The 14,431-nt window shown below is 42.7% G+C and overlaps 2 protein-coding genes across 5 annotated transcripts in view; one reads left to right on the forward strand and one right to left on the reverse strand.

Annotated features, from left to right (window-relative positions):
• The window catches only part of INTS14 (integrator complex subunit 14), a 90,524-nt gene that overhangs the window by 50,354 nt on the left and 25,739 nt on the right, over window positions 1-14,431 (reverse strand). The window lies entirely within an intron of this gene.
• The window catches only part of SLC24A1 (solute carrier family 24 member 1), a 45,075-nt gene that overhangs the window by 11,080 nt on the left and 19,564 nt on the right, over window positions 1-14,431 (forward strand). For all 4 annotated transcript variants that reach the window (XM_057722904.1, XM_057722906.1, XM_057722907.1 and 1 more), the window contains exon 5: window positions 7,141-9,157. In XM_057722904.1, coding sequence (XP_057578887.1) covers window positions 7,271-9,157 — 1,887 coding nt within the window. In that variant the 5' untranslated portion in view covers window positions 7,141-7,270. The remainder of the gene's footprint in view (window positions 1-7,140; window positions 9,158-14,431) is intronic.

Below are 14,431 nucleotides of genomic sequence, written 5' to 3' on the forward strand. Positions count from 1 at the left end.
GACATGTTTTACTTTTATTGTACCTAGGTTTACTAAAGGTCAATAAGTTCATGTTATTTTTGTTGCAGAGTTGTTAGCAAGAAAAAAAATTAATAAACTTGGTATGTATGATATTTTCACAAGTTATAAAATAAAGGTAAATGAGATAAAGAGTTTTCAGGTAAACTCTTTAGGAATAATTATGCTTTGGGTTTAGCTATCTAAAATAGTTGCTCCAGATTTTTGGTAACTTAAAATTTTAGAGTTTTCCTAAATTAAGTTAAATAACAGGAATTCATTGAATATTTAAATAAGATAAAATGCTGGAACATTAATTACTAAACAGGTCTAAGTTTACTTACTTTTGTCTTCTTATGAGAGGAAAACGGAAGATGTTTGGGGTTTATTAGACACATCTTGCACTACATTGAGAAAAGAAATTATGCTTTGAGAAGATGTATGTTTCTAGAGGTTATGGAATATTCCTAAGTTTGCCAATCAGGAAGTGCTGGTATTACAAACAGTTCACAATATATTGGTTTTTCCCTAAAGATCAAGGTTTTTAAGCGTTAAAATTGTAATATGTAATTAAAGTTGCTAGAAATAATAAAGGAAATATTTCAGTATTCCCTTCAGCAAGGAAAATAGGATGTGTATTTTCAGCAAAAGAAAGTATGAAGAATGGAAATGCATTTTGTTAAGGGGAAAGAGTGATTTTGTCCTAAAGCTGATTATTTATAAATGGAAAAGAAAAATAAGAGAAACTAATATAGAAGGTTATGGAAGGGCTTCCCTGATGGTGCAGTGGTTAAGAATCCGCCTGCCAATGCAGGGGACATGGGTTCGAGCCCTGGTCCCACATGCTGCGGAGCAGCTAAGCCCATAGGTCACAACTACTAAGCCTGCACTCTAGAACCAACGAGCTGCAACTACTGAAGCCCATGTGCCTAGAGCCTGTGCTGTGCAATAAGAGAAGCCACCGCAATAAGAAGCCTACGCGCCACAATGAAGAGTAGCCCTCACTCTCTGCAACTAAAGAAAGCCAGCAGTGAAGACCCAACACAGTCAATAAATAAATAAATAAATAAATTTAAAATTGTATTAAAAAAAAAAAGAAGGAAGTTATGGAAAGTTTGTGGAAAGGGAACCCTGAGAAAAAAGTTTTGTACTTGCTAGGCTGGGATTGGATTAAATTTAATAAGGTAAATGAATTTTATTATTGAGGGTGGGCTAGTACAGAACTAGAGTTTGGTTTTCTGTCTCTCTGTTAAGAGAACAAAGTTTTCCTGGAATGTTGACTGCTTTTGATAACAGATTGTGAAGTTTTTTGCCTTCTTAATGATCCGTATTTGTCTTAAGAATCTTTTGTCACTTTGGTTGAATAAGTAAGTATTGTTTCACAGTGACCTGTGATCCTATTTGATCAAGTGTTTTAAAACCTTTTGATATCTTTGACAAACTTCCCCTAGTCAAATTCTAAATAAAGTTCCTTTGACCTCCCACTAACTTTAGGATGCTTCAGAGGGCCCCTGAAATATCCCAAAGAGAGGACTGTTAAACTAATTGGGCTTATTTGGTATGTTAAATTATTTGAGAAGTATTTTTAAGTGATTGGAGATAAATGTTCTTAGGTTATATTATATGGGTTAATGTCATTAATGTACATGTTTCAATTTATATGAAATTCTTAAAAGTCTGACATATCCTGGTATTATAAGTCATAATCTAGTTATTATCTTAAAAAGTTGTATGTCACAGAAATATCCAAGTTTCTTGTTAATTGCATTATGATCAGATCTTTAATCATGCCATTTTAAGTCTTTTGTCATTTGTAGACAATCTTTGTTTTACTCTGATACTACTGTAAAATGAAGATCTTCAAGAAGACTCATAGAGGCTTCCCTGGTGGTGCAGTGGTTAAGAATCTGCCTGCTGATTCAGGGGACATGGGTTCAAGCCCTGGTCCGGGAAGATCCCACACTGGCACAGAGCAACTAAGCCCGTGAGCCACAACTAATGAGCCCATGAAACCCACACACCTAGAGCCCATGCTCTGCAACAAGAGAAGCCACTGCAATGAAAAACCTGCGCACTGGAACAAGGAGTAGCCCCCACTTGCCACAACTAGAGAAATCCCGTGCACAGGAAGGAAAACTGAACACAACCAAAAATAATCAATCAATCAGTCAATCTTAAAAAAAAGACTAATAAAAAGGACTTTTTTTAAAGCTCTTCATTGAAATATAATTGCTTTACACTCTTGTACCAGCTTATGAGGTACACCAAAGTGAATCATCTGTATTTAGACACATATCCCCATATCCCCTCCCTCCTGTGACTGCACCCCCACCCTCCCCATCCTGGCCCTCCAAGGCATCACCCATCATCGAGTTGATCTCCCTTTGTTACACAGCAACTTCCCACTAGCTATTTTACAGTTGGTAGTATGTATATGTCTATGCTACTCTCTCAATTCGTCCCAGCTTACCCTTCACCCCCCGCCCCCCCAACCCCATGTCCTCCAGTCCATTCTCTGCATCTGCATCCTTATTCTTGCCCTGTCACTGGGTTCATCAGTACCATTTTTTTTTTTTTTAGATTCCGTATATATGAGTTAGCATACAATATTTGTTATTCTTTTTCTGGCTTACTTCACTCTGTATGACAGACTCTAGGTCTATCCACCTCATTACATATAGCTCCATTTCATTCCTTTTTATGGCTGAGTAATATTCCATTGTATATATATGCCACATCTTCTTTATCCATTCATCTGTTGATGGGCATTTAGGTTGCTTCCGTGTCCTGGCTATTGTAAATAGTGCTGCAATGAACATTACGGTACATGTTTCTTTTTGGATTATGGTTTTCTCTGGGTATATGCCCAGGAGTGGGATTACTGGATCATATGGTAGCTCTATTTTTAGTTTTTTAAGGAACCTCCAAACTGTTTTCCATAGTGGCTGTATCAACTTACATTCCCACCAACAGTGCTAAAAAGGACTTTTTGACAAATAGAAATTTCTGATGACTTTTGGATTATACCACTGAACTGGGTAAGAAATTATAAAACTCCAGTGGAAAACCTGGGGACTTCATCCAGATCAACAGAAATTAATTACGTAGGACTGAATGAACTGATAAATATGAGTTATAATTTTATAACTTTTTTCCTGAAATATACTGGCTTTTAATCTTTGTTTTCCAGATAATCTTTCCTCTTATGCTATGACCTACAACTAGTTGGTAAAGTATACCTTTGTAAACAAAGATGAAACATTATCTTTTTCTTTCTACCTGATCCCCCCAGAATTTGGCTTCTCCAGCTGGCTCCCCTGTGGACTGGATGGCTCACTGCGACCAGATTACAACTAGTTATACTAATCATTGTTTTAATTTGTTCTCTCCTGCTGTTTTCAAATTATTTATGCTTTGTGCTTCTCTCTGCTGTACTGTGACTTTATTAACATCCCAGCTGTATTATTTATATCCTGTGTATTTTTTGAGATTGTTGTCTCTTGCATTAACCAATGGGTTACTAGGCCTCCAACGAAATTAGTGGTGACTAAATGTCTTGAGGCAGTTGATCATCTATATGTCCATGTAGAATAATCGTAAGAGTGCAACTCTAGGTATGGGAAGACGCAGCAAGGGAAAATATTTCCTGGATCATAATAGACTAGTAAGACAGGAGATCCAGAAAATTTTTTTATTTTTATTTATTTATTTTGGCTGTGCCATGTGGCTTGTGAGATCTTAGTTCCCTGACCAGGGATCGAACTGGGCCCCGGCAGTGAAAGCACTGAGTCCTAACCACTGGACCACCAGGGTATTCCAGAGAATTTTAGGTTATCAATAGGGCCTGATCCAAAAATTAGCACATTAAGTGGCCTATCAACAGAATCTTTGCCTGATCTAGGAACCACTTCCTAGTGCCATGGGACAAAATTGGTCATAAAATGCCTCCCAAATGTTGGTTGAATTTATGACCAAGAGGAGGTGCTGTGAACAAAGAATGCCACCTGTCATATCAGTAAACAAAGGATGTTGTGGCCATCAAGCCATCAGCCACTGCAGCTGCCCCCACCCCCCTAGGTAAGGTGCGTATCAAAGGAATAATTTCATTAACCCAGACTCTTGCATCGTCCCATACATAGAAAAGCAGTAAACTCATTAACTTGAGATGTCTGATTTTTCTTTAAGTAACCTTTTGATGTTTGACTACCTGGGTTTTTTTTTTTTTATAAATTTATTTATTTATTTTATTGGCTGTGTTGGGTCTTCGTTGCTGCACACAGGCTTTCTCTGGTTGCAGCGAGCAGGGGCTACTCTTCATTGTGGTGCGTCGGCTTCTCATTGCAGTGGCCTCTCTTGTTGCAGAGCACGGGCTCTAGGCATGTGGGCTTCAGTTGTTGTGGCGCATGGGCTCAGTAGTTGTGGCTCACAGGCTCTAGAGCGCAGGCTCAATAGTTGTGGCGCACGGGCTTAGTTGCTCTGCGGCATGTGGTATCTTCCTGGTGCAGGGATCGAACCCGTGTCCCCTGCATTGGCAGGTGGATTCTTACCCACTGCGCCACCTAGGAAGTCCTACCTGGGGCTTTTTTTTTTGAAAAAACTATATATCCTGGCTCCTCCCTTAACCTTTTTGGAACAGTCCCTCCGAGCTGAGAGGTTGTATTCTGGGCTTCAGTCCTCAGTAATGTCCCAAATAAAACATTTGGTTTTATTACTTTTAGGTTGTGCATTTTTTTTCCGTTGACAGTATGTCCCAGCCTGCGCTGCGGAGATCTGTGCTCTCTCCCCCAAGAATTTCCCTTAGGCCTAATAAATTATTTTTTATGTGTGAAATGCTTTAAAGTTTGTATTTTCCCCACATTCCCTCGTTTTAAAAAATGGATTTTATTTCTTAGAGCAGTTTTAGGTTCAGAGCAAAATTGAGTAGGTATTCCCTTATTTTTAACTTTAATTCTCACATCCACTGTACAAATAGGTAGGACAGGTGTTATTATCTCTCCATTTACATTTAAATTATATTTAGAATCACACAGTAGCAAACAGAGCCTGGTGCTAACAGAGGTCTTCTGATCTTTTAAGCCTCAGGCACTTTCTCTTGGTTCCCACAGTGCCTTCTGAATCTTTACAAATCTTTCCTCTTCCTAAGCATGGAAACTGTGGATCACCTCTCATTCTCAGAGCTTAGAAATAAGTTTGAGAAGTTCTCCCAGTTTCCCCTTGAATGCAGGGGCCCACAGAGAATCCACCTATGTCTCTGGTGGAAGGTCTACTCTCTCAGGTTCTGGCAGAGGCAGTGGGACCCAGAACTTGTACAATACCCTGATAAGCTTCTTAGAGGCAGGTATTAGCAGGGATTGGATATCCTTCCCCTGAGACGCCCTTCACACCTGACCCTGCCTTGAATTAGGATTCCGTAGGGGAGCTGGGGACAGAGAATGGGATGTTCCCTGCTGTACAGCTTCAGACCCACTCTTTGAGACCCTGGATTCTGACAAGTTTCCAGAGCTGCGAAGACACACAGATGTCCAGGTTTGAAGGTAAATGATGTGATTAGGTAGGAGGGATCAGCTGGGGTGCCAGCGCAGCTCTGTTGCGTAACACCAGCAACACCAGAAAGAGATACTCTCCAGTTTCTTTGGGAGATTCAGAGTTTTGAGTATATGACGAGGGATAGGGTGGACAGGGAGAAGGTGGAAAGACTGATAAGAAGCAAGGACAAAGAAGGAAATTCACTTATTCTATACTTCTTTTGCTTTTTCAGACAATTGTATTTGCATTGCTAATTAGTGTGGTATGCTGGAAAGACTGGGACATGAGAAAGCTCAGCTGCACTGCTGCTCACTAGCTGTGTGATGTTAAGCAAGTCACATCTTTCTGGACCTCAGTTTCTTCATGTCTCAAATGGGGAGTTGCATTAAACAGTGTCACTTAATTCTTTCCACCTTTAATGACCTAAGATTCAATGGGTTATTCAGCTAATTTCTAATATATTACGTTATATGCAAAACTGATCATTTCTAAATTATAGTTTTGTAATAATCTGTGGACATTGATTAGAGATTTAATATTTACTTGGGCTGAGCTTTTACGCCCTTCTTTATAAATTGAGGGTTCTTGGAGGGCCTTAAATTGTTTTTCCCTCCTGAGTCCTTATGTAAAATTAACCCCTGTGGGGCATTGATTCTGTATAATGCTTTTCACAGACTGGATGTGTTTTTACTCTCCCAACATTCCTGTGACATAGGTATTGTTATTACTATTTATGTAGGTAGGTATTGTTATTACTATTATTATTTCTATGAAATTAAATTTAAAATATTATAAGATGCACATGGTAAAAAGGTTAAACAGACTGAACAATAGGATATACTGAAAAGCGTCTCACTCTGATCCCTGACCCTTAGTTTCCCTTTTCCAGATGTCCTTTCAGAGATAATCTTTGCATAGTCAATGCATATGTTATCACGCCCATTTTACAGATGGGGCACTGAGGTTCAGCCTGTCCAGGGTTTCACAGCTAGTAAGCAGCAGATATGGGAACTCAGCCTTTGACTCTATTCCCCATGTTCCTTCCTTGACACCACGCTATCTCGGAAACTTCATGATATTAACTTTTAAGCTTTGTCCTCTCTGAATGATGATGTGATGATGGAATCCTTTTAAGTTAGTCCAGTAAAAACACATAGAGCCTTGATGTCCCTGGCACTGCTTTCCACTATTACCCCTTTCTGTCTAAAGCTTCAAATCATGTTACCTTACTTCCCTTTTGCCTTCGATAAGGTAAGATTTGTGGCCTGCGGCACCAGCTACAGATGATTGAGCTCCCAGCAATTCTGGCTGGACCTGAGGCTTGTGGGCAGACCGCTTGCAAGGATCCCAAGGAGGGCTGGGTAGACCCAGCTCAGGAGCCTGGGCTGCTGGCATGCCTACACAGCAAAGAGGACCCCAAGACGCTCTTTTTCCCATGAGCAGACATTGCCCCCTGGAGCAGGGGGCAGAGGTGGTTTTGTTCGAGCAGAAATAACTGCCTTTCACTACAAAGGCTGCTGTGTGAATAGTCATTCTTCCAGATGAGGGTTTGGTGGATCCCAGCTTTCCTTTTAGGAGCAAATAACCTCTTCTTCTTCTTCTTTTTTTTTTCTCTAGGTTTGTGGTTACCCCCTGGCTGGGCTTCATGGAGGAATCGTCTCTGATTTCTAATCTGAATCCCAGAGCAGCCCCCATCTTTCAGTGGACAGAATGAGAGGCCTTCTGTAACCAGGCATAACTGGCCATCATGGGGAAATTGATCAGGATGGGGGTGCAGGAGAGGCGGTTACTGTGGCCAAAACGGCTTCATTGGAGTCGCCTCCTCTTCCTATTGGGAATGTTGATCATCAGTTCCACCTATCAGTACCTGAGGAGCCCCCAGGGCCTCCCCTCACTGTGGGCAGCAGTCTCTTCCCAACACCCTATAAAACTAGCCAGCCGGGACCTTTCCAACAATGCGATGATGATGGTGAGCAGTGACCCTCCAAAATCGAGCTCTGCAATGGAGGTTGAGACATGGGCATCCCAAGCCACAGTGGGCAGAGATGGAACAACGCCTGGCATAACAATGGAGAACACCCCCAGTACACCTAGAAGAACAGCCAACATCATTCCAGCAATACCCAAGAATAGCTACAGCCCAACAGCAGCAGGCACAGAAAAAGTGAAGGAAAACACCCCAGCCACACCCAGTGGAGTATTGAATCATTATACTCCAACGTCAGGCAGACCAACGGGAAATAATTATACCCCAACAACACCCAGGCGAGAAGTGAAGAGCTACCGCCCAACTCAAGCCAGGGGAAGGGTGAAGAAATACACCCCATCCCCACTTGGTAGAATGGTAAACAGTTATGCCCCATTCACACTCATGACAATGACAAGGAGCCATGGGATCACCCCCAGAGCAACAGTGAAAGACAGTGAGATTATGACAACCAACAGAATATTAGAGACCAACCCCTCCAAGAGAGTAGTGGAGGAAACCGCCCCAACTCCTCTCAAGGGAGCAACTGCTAACACCCCAACCTTCCTGATAAATGACTTAGACATCTCGACTTCTCCGAAGAATGTGGTGGAAAAGAAGACCCTAACTACCCCCAGGAGAGTGGACCATAATATCTCAACCAAGCACTGGGGGTTAGTGGGAAAAAACAACCTGACAACACCCCGAGGAAGGGTCCTGGAGCACACCGCAGCCATCTCTGAGGGGCAGGTGACAATGAGCACCACGACAGGCAGCAGCCCAGCAGAAACCAGAGCCTCTGCTGCTGCTCAGAAGGTTAGGAATCCCTCATCCAGAACCAGTGCACCGACCATCGGAATATCCTCGGCCACCTTCTGGGGGCTGGTGAAGAACCCTTCCATAGCACCCAGCACCCCAGCAACACCCAGGGTCAGGGCGAATCCGACCACTCAGATCCGTCACTGTGTGGTTGTGGAGCCAGCCCCAGTCGCGCCCACTGCCGCCTCCCCCAGTCTAACAACAGCTGTGATGTCAGAGGCTCCCAGTGCCTCAGTGCTGCCTTCTGGGCAGCCAGACCTCCACCCCAAGGCAGAGTACCCCCGAGATCTGTTCAGTGTGGAGGAGCGGAGGCAGGGCTGGGTGGTCCTGCACATCTTTGGCATGATGTATGTGTTTGTAGCCTTGGCCATCGTTTGTGACGAGTACTTTGTCCCAGCCCTGGGTGTCATCACAGACAAGCTGCAGATCTCCGAGGATGTGGCAGGTGCTACGTTCATGGCTGCTGGAGGCTCTGCCCCCGAGCTCTTCACCTCCCTCATTGGCGTCTTCATCTCCCATAGCAATGTGGGCATCGGCACCATAGTGGGCTCCGCAGTGTTCAACATCCTCTTCGTCATTGGCACTTGTGCCCTCTTCTCCCGGGAGATCCTCAACCTCACCTGGTGGCCCTTGTTCCGTGACGTCACCTTCTACATCTTTGACCTAATGATGCTCATCCTCTTCTTCCTGGATAGCCTCATTGCCTGGTGGGAGAGCCTGCTGCTGCTGCTGGCCTATGCCTTCTATGTGTTCACCATGAAGTGGAACAAACGGCTTGAGCTCTGGGTGAAGGAGCAACTCAGCAAGAGGCCAGTGGCCAAGGTCATGACCCTAGGGGACCTTAGCAAGGTAAGAACAGGTTGACTCAGGCTTCTCTAGCCCCTTTTGGGCAAAAGTGGGGCTGGGGGTGGGGGGGGAAGCCAGGGACTGAAGAATGGAAAGCACTGGGCAGACCTCAAGAGATGAGTGAGTGTTCTGGTTCCCTTGCAATTCATTCAGTATTTATAGAGCCCTGTTCTCTGCCACGCACTATGCTGGGGCTTTTGCAAGAGTGACCTTGGGTCAACCCTTAATCATCCTATAAAATGGTTATTATTGATCTGCCACTGGCAGGGGAAGAAACCTGAGGCCTAATGAAGTTAAACCACTTGTTCAAGGTCACACAGCAAATATGTGGTGGAGCCAGGACAAACCTGGGTTGGTCTGACCGGGTCTTCAGAAATGACATTTGAGCCGGGCTTTGGAGAATGTCCAAGGAGATATCAGGCAAGGAAAAATGATAATCTCTTCCATGTGCGTGGTGTTTAGGGTTTATCTAGCACCCTCACTTTCATTTAATCCTGTTTGTTCACATTCCAGACTTGGAGGGGCTGGTAGTTTGGTTAGGGTCTGGGAAGGAGGAGGCTTTTTGAGTTTTTTTTTTTTAATATTAAAGGTGGGAGCTCCACTCATCCACTGACAGGCCAGCCCTGGGTGTAGAGCCGTCTCTCTGTGCTGACTGGAGACCAGATACTGAGAGCTCCAACTCTGGGGCTATCTTCTGACTCCACAGTTCCTTTCCAAGAATTTCTCTGCCCCTGTGAGGTACCTTCCTGCTGAATTGATTGCATGATTCAATAATCTGGATAGTGAAATTTAATTGCGGAGGTGGTCTCATCCCAAAGTTTTGTTCCTTGAGAATCCAAAGTGAGGGTACCCTAGGGGAACACAGGCCCCATTTCTCTCATGCTCCTAAAGGGTGAGTTTGGGCAAAGGTTGGTTCATAGCCTGCCTGTTTCAGAGCTCAGAGAAGCCACTAGTGTGAGCAGAATTTTGCATGCAAAGAGTGGAAGGATTTAGCTGCTTAATCCAGTGCAGTTTTGATGAGTGGGCAGGATGGAGACCAAACGCAGCAACATGTCTTGGAGATACGTGATACAAAGGAAATGAGGTATACTTCCTTTAGGACTTTTGAGATACGTGTGGTTTTCAGAGCACAAAACTGAGAGTCAGGAAACCTGGATTCTATTCCAGTTCTGCCTCTGTGTGATCTTGCCCAGGTCCTTTCCCATCTCTGGAGGAAATGACAGAGTCCGACTAATCATGAAAAGTTTCTGTTTAGCTCTAACAGTTGTCGCTAACGTTCTGTGTCTAAGCAAGTTCAGTTCTGTCAGGCCCAGCACAGCAGTTGTTTTTCTGATCTGGTTAACTGACCTCCAGTTAGTACATTTTTTGCAGATGGCCCCAAAAGGAGAAATATCCTGCCCAAGGTTGAACAGCCAGAAGGCATCTGCACTGGAATGGGAACCCGGTATCCTAACTCCCCATTCAGTACTATTTCCCTCCAGATGACTGCTCTGAGAAGCCAGAAGCTTAAAAAAGAAAGGGAGGCTCAGAGCATTACCTCATTTAATATGAGGAAACAGGGGCCTCCCTCCTAATGAAGTTCTCAGAGCAGGCTTTGCTGGAGGGTGGCCATGAAGCTTGGCACTGTTGTCTGAGAAAGCATCTAATGTTGTGTACATTAGGGCAGCAGTTTTCAAAATGCCTCTGACTTGCCTCCCAGTACTTCATAGTAATTCTGTTTTTATTTAAACTCTGCAAATTCTCAATTTTCAATCTTGTCAAAACTAGACCATCAAAGCAAAGCTTGCCAAGCAAGTGAAGCATAATCATGATTTCAAAAGAGGATTTGTAACTTACTTAAAAGATTCTTCAAAGCCTTTAGTAGCAGTTCTTTGCCAACCAGAGAGAGCAGTACTGATTACAACTGTTCTTATCTATTTATTGAAACAGACCGAGTATGAATTTTAATTATCAGCATTATTAAAAAGAAACAAACAGGTTGAATTACTGGCTATCCTTGAAAGTAAATTTATATTTATTTAAAATTGAAAACCTATAATTAGGACTTTCTAGCACTAACAACTGCCTTCTAAAAATTAGTCCAGGATGAATTGGGAGATTGGAATACCATATTGTACACTCTAAATATATGCAGTTTATTCTATGTTAACTGTATCTCAATAAAAGTTCTTAAAAAAATAAATAAAAATAAAAAAAATTAGTCCAAATAATTAAAAAACTATAGCTATTTTGAAATGGTTTTTAAAAACATCTGGATTTGGAGTTTCACCTCAGGTTTCTTTTTTTTCTTTTTTAACATACAATAAACTGCATATATTTAGAGTGTACAATTTGGTATCCCAGTCTCCCAATTCATACCCCCCCAACCCTCCCCACTTTCCCCACTTGGTGTCCATATGTTTGTTCTCTACATCTGTGTCTCTATTTCTGCCTTGCAAACCGGTTGATTTGTACCATTTTTCTATAGTCCACATATATGTGTTAACATACGATATTTGTTTTTCTCTTTCTGATTCACTTCACTCTGTATGACAGTCTCTAGGTCCATCCACGTCTCTACAAATGTCCCAGTTTCGTTGCTTTTTACAGCTGAGTAATAGTCCATTGTATATATGTACCACATCTTTTTTATCCATTCATCTGTTGATGGACATTCACCCCAGGTTTCTTATAGCCAGAGAGAGCAGTAACTGACTTTGCTTGTATCATTATATCTGTTTTTGGCTGCCCAAGACCTATGATCTTGTTAGAGGCAGGTGAATTATCCTGTACTTCTTTCTCTGACAGACTGAGGCAAGCCATTCTTTCTCTGAAAATCCAATCTTTGATCTAGTAAACTGTGTTTATATTCATTTTTGTGATTTATGCAAGAATATGTACTTACCCCTGCAAATTATCTTACTTTAACTATGAAACTTTAACTATGAAAATGAACATGGCTTGCTTACTCACTCACTCACACTGACACATCAGTTCACACCGCTTCCCTGACTAATGGGTTCCTTCTTTGGGCTTCTCTTTGAGAAGGCAGGGGGTCAGGGAAACTGGGCTTATTCAGTCAGCCGTACCCCAAGGGTAAGGAAGTAAGAGAAATGGGGAAAGGCCAGACAGACTGGTAGGAGTCCAGGAGGAGGGTTGAGGAGGAGAAGGCAGAGCCACAGCTGTTCAGGAAGTCTCAGCAGCTGTTTGAACTCAGAAGTTTAAGCAGGGGGAAGAGAAATAGAGGGCAGCGGGAGCCAGCTCCTTCCTGGAGAGAAACAGGAACAGGAAAGACACTTGGGCCTCTCCCTTCCTCTGTTGGCAGCCTGGGGTGAGGTGTGGCCACAATGTTAGGCTTATCATTGCCACGAAATAGGGGAGATAATCTTTGTATCTCCCAAAGGGCTAAGCCCAAGGTCTCATCCCTGATAGAAGCTCCACAAGTATTTGGTTGTTTCCTCAGAAACTGGAATGCTAACAGGTCAGGGTTTCCAGTTTATGGAGAAAAAGGAGTCAGGGAGGGAATCCATACTTGTGGAGGGTCTATGACATGTGTATATTATCTTGACAGTTTCTCATAAAAACTCTGCAGGAGGGGAATTCCCTGGTGACCTAGTGGTTAGGATTCTGGGCCTTCACTGTCATGGCCCAGTTTCAAGCCCTGGTGGGGGAACTGAGATTCCCAGAAGCTGTGCGGCACGGCCAAAAAAGAAAAAAACAAAAAACCCTGCAAGAATAGATTGTTATTGCCATTTTGCAGATGAGGAAACTGTGAGGCTCGGAGAGGATAATTAACTCAGCCAAAGTTACACAGCTAGTTCGTGGTCCTTATCACCGGTTCATGAGTCCATTTATCTGGGTTTTAACCCAATATCCACTGCTAACTTTTCCTGTTATCCTGGACAAGTCAGTGAAACTCCACAAACCTGTTTTATTTATTTATTTACTTATTTATTTAGTTACTTTTCCTTGCAGTGCGCGGGCTTCTCATTGCAGTGGCTTCTTTTATTGTGGAGCACGGGCTCTAGGCGCGCAGGCTTCAGTAGTTGTGGTTAACGGGCTTAGTTGCTCCAAGGCACATGGGATCTTCCAGGACCAGGGATTGAGCTTGTGTCCCCTACATTGGCAGTGGGATTCTTTTTTTTTTTAAGAACTTTAATGAGATATAATTGGCATACAATAAACTAGCAGGCGGATTCTTAACCACTGCGCCACCAGGGAAGTCCCCACAAACCTATATTATTAAGCACTTAAATGAAAAGCAGTGTGGGAAGTAAAAAGATCATGTCCCTTCAGTACAGAAGGGACAGGCATTGACAAAAGTAACTGATAAAGGGAACACTATGCAAGTGCTACAAAGTCACTTTGCTTTTCTTCCAGGTCTCACATTGCTCATCTGTAAAGTGAATGGGATGAACTAGTGCAGGGGTTGGCAGACTTTCTGTAAAGGGTCAGACAGTAAATATTGAAGGCTTTGCAGGCCATATAGTCTCTATCACAGCTACTCAGCTCCGTTGTTGTAGCATGACAACAGCCACAGACAATAAGTAAACAAATAGGAACAACCCTGTGGTGTTTTACTAAGAGCAACCTAATCGCAGGTGTTCTCCTACCTGAACAATTTGGAGACATAAGATCAGCGGAGAATGACCCATTTTCTTATCAAATATCCACCCAACTGATATCTGTGGAGTTTCTCAGCTGGAGGACCTTCCACTTTACTTTTTATTCTGCTCTGATAATCTAAAACCAGGGTAAAGGTTTTTTTGTGAATAATTCTAATCAGGATTCACTTGAGTATTTCCAGAAAAAAAAAATGATGTCATCGAATATAGACACATAGTAACTATTTTAGAGTCTATCTTTTGACATTGGCTGCAAAAAAAAAAAAAAAATCACAGCTAAAAATATTTCAGACAACATTGTCAAACTGACATGTACTGGTTTGAGGATGCCTTTTATGAACCCAATAAAGAAGTGGTAAATGTTTGTATAGTTAACACAGTCTAACTTAGCTTGCTCTGAAGCATTTTTACCCGGTTTTGAAGCTCTCAGTGTTAAATTTGTTTTGGCCCCAAATGATAAATATCTGACCTTTCTTGACCATGTATAGTTTCAGAAAGCCAAAGTTGAGGCTCTAGCCTGGCTGAAAAGCCTTATTTGTATTTGAAGGATCATGGGCCCTTCTTTGTAGAGAGAGCTTAGCTAGAAAGGACTGGCCATCTGCATGAGATGCTGATTGGTAAGACAGTCCTGTGGGGGCACCAGTGGTGAAAAGGGGTGCAAGGCGGAGACTGA

The sequence above is a fragment of the Hippopotamus amphibius genome, chromosome 2 (genome assembly GCF_030028045.1).
Source record: "Hippopotamus amphibius kiboko isolate mHipAmp2 chromosome 2, mHipAmp2.hap2, whole genome shotgun sequence".
NCBI classification, from domain to species: Eukaryota; Metazoa; Chordata; class Mammalia; order Artiodactyla; family Hippopotamidae; genus Hippopotamus; species Hippopotamus amphibius.